Source organism: Caloenas nicobarica, chromosome 1, assembly GCF_036013445.1.
Source record: "Caloenas nicobarica isolate bCalNic1 chromosome 1, bCalNic1.hap1, whole genome shotgun sequence".
In the NCBI taxonomy this organism is placed as follows: domain Eukaryota; kingdom Metazoa; phylum Chordata; class Aves; order Columbiformes; family Columbidae; genus Caloenas; species Caloenas nicobarica.
The window spans coordinates 16,520,400-16,530,250 of record NC_088245.1 but is presented as its reverse complement, the minus strand read 5'-3'; the positions used below and the strand labels follow the sequence as shown (position 1 = coordinate 16,530,250).

General features: G+C 42.9%; 1 protein-coding gene across 1 annotated transcript in view; it reads right to left on the bottom strand.

Annotated features, from left to right (window-relative positions):
- The window catches only part of ABCD2 (ATP binding cassette subfamily D member 2), a 47,970-nt gene that overhangs the window by 6,345 nt on the left and 31,774 nt on the right, over positions 1-9,851 (bottom strand). Inside the window, exons 7-9 of the mRNA XM_065627407.1 lie at positions 8,368-8,513; positions 1,134-1,218; positions 299-424 (exon numbers count right to left, since the gene is read on the bottom strand). Coding sequence (XP_065483479.1) covers positions 299-424; positions 1,134-1,218; positions 8,368-8,513 — 357 coding nt within the window. The remainder of the gene's footprint in view (positions 1-298; positions 425-1,133; positions 1,219-8,367; positions 8,514-9,851) is intronic.

Here is a 9,851-nt window from a genome sequence, read left to right as displayed (position 1 = left end):
TGTTGAGGCTGTGGTGTGGTGGACTAATTAATTGCCTCTTAGATACCTGCATGTTGCTATTAATAGTTCATAACTGAAACACATTTAAAAAAAAAAAGAGGGAGGAATAAATATGTGACAAATAATGAAATAAATCAATGCTAAATGCATTTACATCACTGTTATTGTAGATAAGTTATCTTAGAAGGTATGGTAGATATAGATTAAAGAACTGCTCTAGTACAAAGAATAAAGGCCAGTTCACTCCCTGTCAAAAAGCTAAAAGCAAGGACCATGATAAATCCCTGACCATACTTACCAAAGTGAAGGTCTGTGTGTTATAGATAGCAGGGATATCCCAGCGGCTTTTGCAGCTTGGAATATCTTTCCTTCAACGTCAATGCTTACAGCACTCGTGCATTCATCCAGCAATGCATATTTCGGCCTTTCAAAAGCAGATAAATAACATTACTGTTCTATGTTTTGGACAGTATTCCCATGTACGATGTTTAATTGAAAGAACAACAGAAAGGAGAAAGCTATTTTTGCCAGACAGCTGTCTCTCACGTACGGCTGGAGCTTCCGTGCATTATCCAGGTGCAGAACCAGCTTCCAGGAAAAATGGGTCTTATTTCCTGGTCCCTCTGAGTACACAGTGATCTAACTTCTATAATTCTAGTTTGATCTAGTATTATTCTGTCCTGTCAACAAGTCATGCGGTAGCTACAGCCAGCTCGGGAAATTACTATCCACTGCTGTGTATGGGCTGGGCTGCCTTCGCATGCCTGCAGCCTCCAAAACCAAAAGGTTTGGAGCTTGGTGCTCAAACTTCCACAGTCTCCGCAACGGTCCACCAGACTTCTGCAATATTTGTAGGACAGATGCAGGGAAGGTGTTTGTGCCCAGGATGTTAAAGAAAGGAACATGTGGAAAACGTAATGCTGTGTTGCCAAAAGCAAAGTAAAAAGCATTTCTCAAACTAAAAGCAGAGCTTGTATGAATTAACTACAAGGCCCGTGGTCCCATGCAACTGTTTAGCAATATCGCACATTGCATGGAGATTGTAGTCTACTACCGCTCAAATTATTACAGCAAACCTGCAAAACTCTTCCTGATTTTCAGATGCTAATTAAAGAACAAAACAATATGCTTACTTATGGTAAAACATCCGAGCCATGCCCATCCTTTGTTTTTCTCCTCCTGACAAGACATCTTTCCAATCCATTATGGCATCCCAGCCTTTAAAAAAAATGCAAACAAAACACATCAAGACAATGTAAGTTTACGAGGGAAATGCAACTTCACTTGCAACATCTCTGCAATTTGCAACCAAAATCATAAAGAGCATTTCTACTGCAGAAGAGACAGCTCAGGGTTCTGGATCACGTCTTCTGAAATACCCAGTGCCTTTCGAGTAGCACTCAACTGGAAAAATGTCCCAAATATCATGTCAAGTTTGAAAGCAGAATTTAACCTCCTTGGTCATGTAGGTATTGCTAAAAAACCTCACTTACCATCTATTTGAAAAAATATCTCTTACCTGTTTGTTTTATAGAAGAATTTGCTATTCTTTCTTGAAAAGTGTCAGTGGAAATTTTAAAACAAATTCAAAGAAACAAATTGCAAAAACCATAAAGAGGAGCACTGGACTCCGCTCACTACTGTAGGCAAAGAGTGACTGTCAGCAAACTCAACAGAAACAAATGCAGACACATGATGCGTTCTGTGTGCACGTACAAGCAGCCAACATACAGAACTGCATACAGACAGGAGCATTTTCCACAAACTTCCTGCTACCTTGTATTTAGAAATGACCCACAATTATTGTAATGCTGGCTATCATTTAATTTTCTACATGGCTTCTAGTTGATTTTTTAATTCATCACTTCCAGATACATGCAACGGTAGCGTGATGCATTTTATCTGCGATCTTACAGCGAACTGGTGTTTCTTGTGAGTACTCCAGAGTGATTCATGCCCATTAATGAAAAACTTCAAATACCAAATCACCCCATTGAAAATAAGTTTTCAATCAAACAATTCAGATGGATAGAGTAGCAAGATATATGAACTTTGAAAATGAAGGATGTGGATACAGAAAAATACGTGAGGTTTGTCTCTATAGATCATCTGTTCCTGAGACAGGCAGCTGGAGTGGGGCCAAGTGAGGAACAGAACGTTTTTCCAAATCAGCCCAGAAGCACTGTAACTAAAAAAATGAACAACACAACCAACTCCCCTTTTCTGCCACTGCCTGACTGAAAACAAACATTTGCCAGAAAAGACTACAAAGAAGGTCAAGCGAGCGGGAGGGCTGTGTCACTTCTGACATCTGGCCAAAGGTGAGACGCGTGAGGCTTGTGAAGGTGCAGGCGGCTGGGGAGTGCTTGGCGCTACACCAGGGCTCGGTCAGTCTGAACAAAACCTCAGCGAAGCATCTAGTGAGACGTTCTGTGACTGAAAACAGGCACTGATAATGCTAGCGACTGAATTTCAACAATTTTCGATACGCAAAATTGTAAAATATAACATCAAGATTTTTTAATATATGTGTATATAGTCAGATTTAAAACACAGGCATGCACACAGCAGGAATACATCACCTTTACTCGTCCCATTGTTTTTCCTTAGTTTCCTTCCATTCTGGTTTAAGGATCCCAGTGGGCACCCCCCGGGGGCACACACAGGGCTCTCTATGGCGGGCTCCTAGCAGAGACGGAGTTGTGTAACGATTAACTGAATCACCCCATGGATGAACTCCGGTAAAGGGAACAGATCCACAGAGGCTGCTGCTGCTGAGCAGCCCAGGTGCCAGGACCATACAGATTGCTGGAGTGCTGCTCCACTGACACCTCCAGCTTCCAAAAAGGCCAGTAAAGCATCTGGAGCACTCATTTTGGCAACCAGTGCTAAGGGCAAGGGATGGGAATGGTCCTTCATGAAAGCTGTAGAAACAACCAAGCTTCTGAAGACAATATCCAGGCTGCTGCTTATATTCTGTTATTTTTAAGCTGAGAATATAGATGAGCTCCAGGGACCTGGATCTGCACTAGGGTGTGGGTGGGTGTGCAGTGCCTGGGGAAGCTGTGCCTACAACCATACAGCTGCTTCTAGATCAGCTGGTTTATAAATACTTATTAAAAGACAAAAAGGGAATGAAGTTCAAGAAGTAGCATCACCCTGTCAGCAAAATCATGCTATTATTTCCTCTAAAAGGTGTAAGATTTAGCCTCTGTTTACCAGGATAAAATGGTCATCTCCGTGGTCACTTCAACTTAAGATTCTCACTGAATATTAAAAGTGTCTCGTCCCTTCCTAGCCCTCTGGCTTAACTTTCCTATTTGCCACCTGGAATATCTCAAACAACAGATAAGGAAGGATCTGTTTTAATATTCTCTTTTAAAAATTATTTTCTAATGCTGAACAATTTCCTCTGAAATTGTAACTCACAATAAACTGACTCACTACTGTGCACTAACAATAAGGCACCTACTTGGTTCTCTTCCTGCTGACACGGCACAGGTCAGTGAAGGTCGTCAGTGTTCTGAAAATATCAGCCAAGTCTGTGGCTTACGCCACCCATAGTTACATCCACTTTACAAATGAAGAAATGGAATGGCTTGTCCGTCCGTGAACACAGCACAAATCTCTCAGCAGGTACAAACTTAATCCTGGCTTTCAAAGTCCAAATTCCTTGCCCAGCTTCTTGTTACACGTAGCCTTTTATTGCACATGGTATGATGTAGATGTGATGAACACTGGATGTCACAAAATGCCTTTTGCAATCAGTAAAAGAGAGCATGTGTACTGTGCTGGGACAGAGTAACAGCAGAAGAAATATATACAGCTGTCAGCAGAAACTAGTGATAGCCTCATGCCAGCATTTTATTTTCTTGCATGGTTTCTTTTATAATTCCTTTTACCTCAAATTTCTGAAGGAAAAAGCAAGCTACATTTGACAACAAAAAAAGGGTTACACCTGGGGTCTATAGCCCTGTGCATCCTTCATCCTTGTGTATCCTCACAATTAGATGCAAGACAGAGCATTCAGCTGCCATAAAAAAATAGGCTTGAAAGTTCCTTTTCCAGATCTACCTTCCAATACAGCTCTTCAGACATGGACTGGAGTGTTACAGCTTCATGACAGAAGGAAGGCAGCAAACTACAGCCAGAGTCCGCCCCTGGTGAGCGTTTGAACATGGAGGCCTCTTGCACAGCGTATGTCCCCAGGCAGTTGTCAAAATGGAAGAGAGCCCGGGTGCTGAGCAGGATGAATATGCAAGGACAATCCTTAGCTGAGGAACAAAGAGACCATCAACTGGCTGAGCCTCAGCTCAGCATGACACTGCAGGGATTTGTGTCTCTGGATTTCAGAGCCACTGGAAAAGCCGGCAGAGTGCTCCAGAGCTCCTGCTGGTTCCAGTAACAAAAGCAAATCCAGGGCTAAAACGATGAGATGAAAAAAATCTCAGAGAGGGGAAACGTGCTTGTCTCTGTGTTCGTATGTGGCCTAGCACAAAGGTTCCCTGGACAAGACCCAAAGATATGACAAATGTGCAAAATAATGAGGAATAATTATAATCTGGGGTGCTGAGAAACCATAAACAGGTTGAACTTGTTCAGTAATGTCATCAGCCCCAACCCGACGGGTCTGGTCATGCATTCAGCATGCTGCTACACGTACTCTCTCATGTGACAGGCTATCGGCAGCCTAAGGCTGCATCACGATTGACACTTGCTAAATATGCACAGATTTTCAAGGCAGGTCAAAAAGTGACCCCTTTATGGGTATCTACTGCACATCTCCGCACTATTACCCATGACATCTGGACATGTCTTTTCACCGCCCATGTCTAGTACAACCTTCTTTGCTACCCTCATGTTGTATGATATTATTTTTCTGGTAGAGCTAGTAACTTTGCAGGTGTTGATGAGGGCACCTTATTGATAATAGAAAGGAAAGCAACAAAACGGCATCTCTCTAATATCCAGCAGCTGAGAAAAGCATCGGTGTGGGCCTCGGTGGGGCAGAAATTCTGTCCCTGGCACCAAGAGGGACAACGGTCAGCAGCATCTGCACGGAGTTCTTCTAGGGCTTGGCCTCAGGGACATCAGGAAGGGTTGTGGTGGGGCAGAGGACTGGCATTCTGGTGTATTCTGTTGCTACTGACTGAGAAAAGGTTCACGAGGGTAACGCAGAAGCTAAATGCCAAACTGGGTTACTTATTCTTGTAACCATTCTATTTACTTCTAACTGGGTCAAACATTATAGTAGGAAAATGAGGAATTTCTGCCATTGGCAGCAACAAGAACAATGTCAGGCTCTTCTTGGCTACTTTACACTTGGAATCCGGTGACCCTTGTACTGATGCAACGTGGAAGCAATTCAGCTAAAGACAATAAAGTTATGCTGGGATAAATAAATTGAGTAAGAGTTGCGTACTTTTGGCTCCATCTGGCTTTTTCATAAGTGCCCACAGGGAGCAGAACTCAACACCACAAAACATCCTATTACACATGTGTGCCACTGGTGGTCAATTAAAACAGAGCAGGGTCATGCCCTAAGGAGCTTGCTGTCTTGTAGAGGCTTAACACTGCAGGGGGTAGGCGAAAGGGGAAGAGACAGAGGTAAGGCTCTGAAGGAGAAGAGGATCTACAGAAAAAAATATTGAGGAATTATATTAGATTTCTATAACTTAATGGCTGACACATATCTCCATTCTTAGAACGGTTTACGGAAACAGTTCAAAATAGCATGGACATATCCCATATATCCACAAGAATCTGAATAACTAAAAATGGTTTCATTGATTTTTTTTCAGATGTAGTATATTTTACATATACTACATGTGCATATAATATATAAAGGGAAACTTGATGGGAATTTTTCAGCAAAACTTTTTTTCTATTGGAAAATGCCAGTGTTTGGCAACCATCAAAGCAGTTTGCAAAAAGGAAAAGGATGGTTTGGGGAAAACCCCTTGTTCTATAAAGCTTTGTATGGGATTTTTCATTATTTTGCAAAGAAAAAAAATTAAATTTTTAATACAAATAATTTTAGTTTAAAAATATGTTTTTAACCAAAAGAATAAAATAAAAATTGGAATTAAAAAATAATTCAGCTATGTATAAACAAAAATTTCAGCTATTCACTTTCAACAAGGATTCCTCTGGCTTGCTGGTTCAAAAAACCAGAATATGATTCTTCAGCCCAGAGCGGGGAAGCTCTAAATAATATGTAAGCATGTGAAATCCATATAATGTGTCAAATCATATTTCATGGATTTCCTCTCTGCTTCTACCTTGGCACTTACCTCCTGCAAATGCTCAAGGAGTAATGGGAACAAGTAAGTGTATTATGGTCGTAAAAACTTCCTGGTCTGCAGTAATCTCTCCCTTGTTTTCCGGCTTTGCCCACTTCTGTGCAACGTCCCTAAGATACTTTTTTTTAAACATTTGTTTGTGCAGACTTCTGCACAGTGTGCCCTTATCCTGAGTGGAGTTTCAATACAGCACCACTGAACACTAACTGTGTCTTCTAGACATTTTACAGATTGTGTGTGCCCCACATGTGCAGTCGGGCAGGCAGAAGAGCAAGAATGAGGTCAGCAAGAAATACTTTCTTTGGCACAGAAAGCAGAGCAAGACTGATCCAAACCTGGGGTTTCGGTTTGGCAATACTGAACACTGACCCTGGCCAGCGGCATCTCGTACGTGGAGCGCAGTAACTGCTCCATCACCAGTTCCATGCTCCAGCTGCAGGGTTATAAACCACAATGATGTGCACTCAGGGACTTCTGGGGAGATGGTTTCGGCCACTGAGGGTCATGTGTTGTTCAGTACATCTACAAGCACCAGCAGGCTATGAATGCACATTCCACAGTGGCCTCTTGCCATGGACAATTTAACTGCTCCTCCTTTTCCAGCTCCTCATTCCAATACATCTGCTTGTTCTTCTGCAATCTGGGCACTTCACTTAGTGAAGTGACTCAGGAATACTAATAGGAATAGTTATAACATCCCTGTAGGGAATAGAGGCCTTCTCTGCAATTATTCCGGTCACTGAGTTTAGCTCTCTGCCCACTTTTTCAATCCTTGTGTCATCATATCAGATCTGAATAACAATACGAATCAGAATGATGGCAGATTCTTATCTTCTATTGCAACTTAAGGGCCAACAGTCATTATTACATTCTTAACAAAGAAGCATTAACCCATGGAAAGATAATAGTCTATCAACAGGACTGTGAGGCAGAAAAGTATCGGTAGGTATACAATTGCTGCTGTAAATGATTACTACTCCCCACTCTAAAATATGCAGAAAGGAAACCAGATGAGTGTCTGTGCACAATTAAAAAATACAATGCACTTTCTGCCTTTTGAACAGAGCAACAGGCTGTCATCCAGGAATGGGAATTCAGACGTTACCTTGGGATTCCCAATGGCCGAGGCGTTTCTCTCTATTGTCAGAACGATCCTGGGAGATGCCAAGCAGGCACATTACAAGGCGATGCACCCAAAGCACCCTCTCAAAAAGGAGCACTGACAGCTGGCAGGGAGAGGCAGGGTACATCCAGCACTCAGAATAACAGCTCCTTAGAGGGGTTTGAAAATCCTCCTTCTTATCTCTGAATGTTACCAACTTTGTTCTCTGTCTGTTTTAAAAGCATAATGATGGGGAGGAAATTCAAACTAGAGATTAGTGGCCGGTGGGAACAAAAGGATGAAAATTATTACTGTGCTTGGGAAAAAAAGCCATGAAATGCTCCAGTTCCCTAGACACAAGAGAAGCCTTTAGCATCCTGACACTGTGCCAGTGTATTTACACTGTCCCTTACTATTAGGGCAAACAACACTGAGAACACACGGCAACTTAAACAGCAAGTGGTGGATGGCAACACTTCACTGTCAGCCAGTGCCATTTGGTTACTTTTAACTTGTTCCCCCTGGTGGTGTGGCACCAGATACTCCTTCCCACGGCACACAGTCCCACTGATCCCACAGACCACAGAGGTGAAAGTAGACCTGACTCTCCTTTCATTCACGTGCTTTCAAGTTAATGTACTCAGTGACATCACAAGGTTTTTGACGGTTACGTTTTCTAAGAAAATGAAGGAAAGTCACAGATCGCACAATACCACGAAAAGACTGGCCATTACAAGAGAACAAGGATGTTCTGCTTGGGCATGGATTTACTAGGGAGGAGAGAAGCACTTAGCTCTTCTACATCCATTAGCATCAGGAGAAAAAACAACGTGGCTGTGCAGCTCCCACAACCAAAGGGTCTGGATGCAGTTTTGCCAAATTAGTAAGTAAAGGTTGGTCACACTAAGACACACAAGCGAGGAACAGATTTTGTAAAGCTTTTTACAAAAACATGCAAATTACCTCCTTCTCTTTGAACTATGTGGTACAGATGAACCACATGCAGGATACACTCCAGATCTTGATCTTGGTAGCCTTTCTCATGCATGTCATCCACTGAGTCTGGATAGATGACTTGATCACGTAACGTTCCAATGGACATGTAGGGTCTGAAAAATGATACAGAGAAACGGGTAATCTGGGGCTGGCTCCAAGCAAGTGCATCTTGCTGATGCTTTATGAGCAGAGTATAATACTTTAAACACCATGTTGCTAAAACTGGATTCATCTGCGGGTGCATTGTGGGTGAACGATTTTCTAAACTTACCCTAGGGACAATGTATTGTTTTTATAACAGCGATTACAGCATAGCAACAGGGGTAGTATTAGCATAAAAACAAAATGACAGATCAGGCAGAATAAACACCCACTTCATAGCCCATTCAGAATGCTTTCACTTGGAATCAGGGAAACTCTACGCTGTATTCAAGGTTGGATACGCTTCGAGATTTAGAAATGGAATCAAACACTCACATGTTAAAAGTGAATTGTAACAAAAACTTTGCAGCTCTAACTGGGAAACGCTTCCATGGTGCAGCAGGAGACACTCAAATCAAGCAGGAGGGCACCAAAAGCCTCCTTTGCACACCACTATTCAGGACTGAAGAACTGGGCCCAGGCTTAACTTAGCTGGCTCTAGAAGTCAGTGTAACGCTTCTGAATTGCAAAAAAAGGCATACATTAGAGAAGTTGATCAGCTTAACAGCCTCCCATTGCCAAACACAAGGCTGAGCTGTATGTGAAGCTGCTTCTGAATCACCACAGTCCCAGACCAGGTAATACCACCCACCTTACTAGAACAAGATGTCTCCACTTCGAAGCCAGAGCGCTCAATCACGGCTGTGCCCCTGGAATGGCTATGGACAGTCTCCACAATGTCATGAGCTGTGCCCAGCTGCTGGTACAGCCCAAGCCCTAAAAATCCTCCTTGTCTCTAAACAAAGTCGGCTCAAAGAACAGTTTTACATCTCTCTAAAAGACACCACGCCACTCAGGCTGGGATAGCGAAGGCCATCTAAGACATATCTGTTTGACAATCTCTTTCGCTCTTGTTCTAAGGATTTCTTTAGATGGACAAACATCCACCCTGTCCCACAGACACTGCTGATAGCTCTTGGAAGGTGGAAGCACCCCAGGAATGATCTGTGAGATTTTGAGTTTGGAGGGGAAGGCCTGAGCCAAAGAACAGTCAAGCTCCAGACTCTGTCCTGCTTTCTGTGCCAAGAGTTACACTAACTCCCTGTGGGTTCATCTGCCAAAACAATACCAGTCTTATTAAAGCTGTGGTGCCAGGGGATGATGACACAGAGGAGCAGTTAAAATTGGGCCAGCAATGAGGAGGCTTCGAGGCAGCTTGCCCCTGCCACAGAGAACTGCTCCCAACAGCTTCCCAGCACATTGGCAAGGGCTCAGTTTTCTTCCCTGAAGAGCTCTGGACCTGCGAGGTA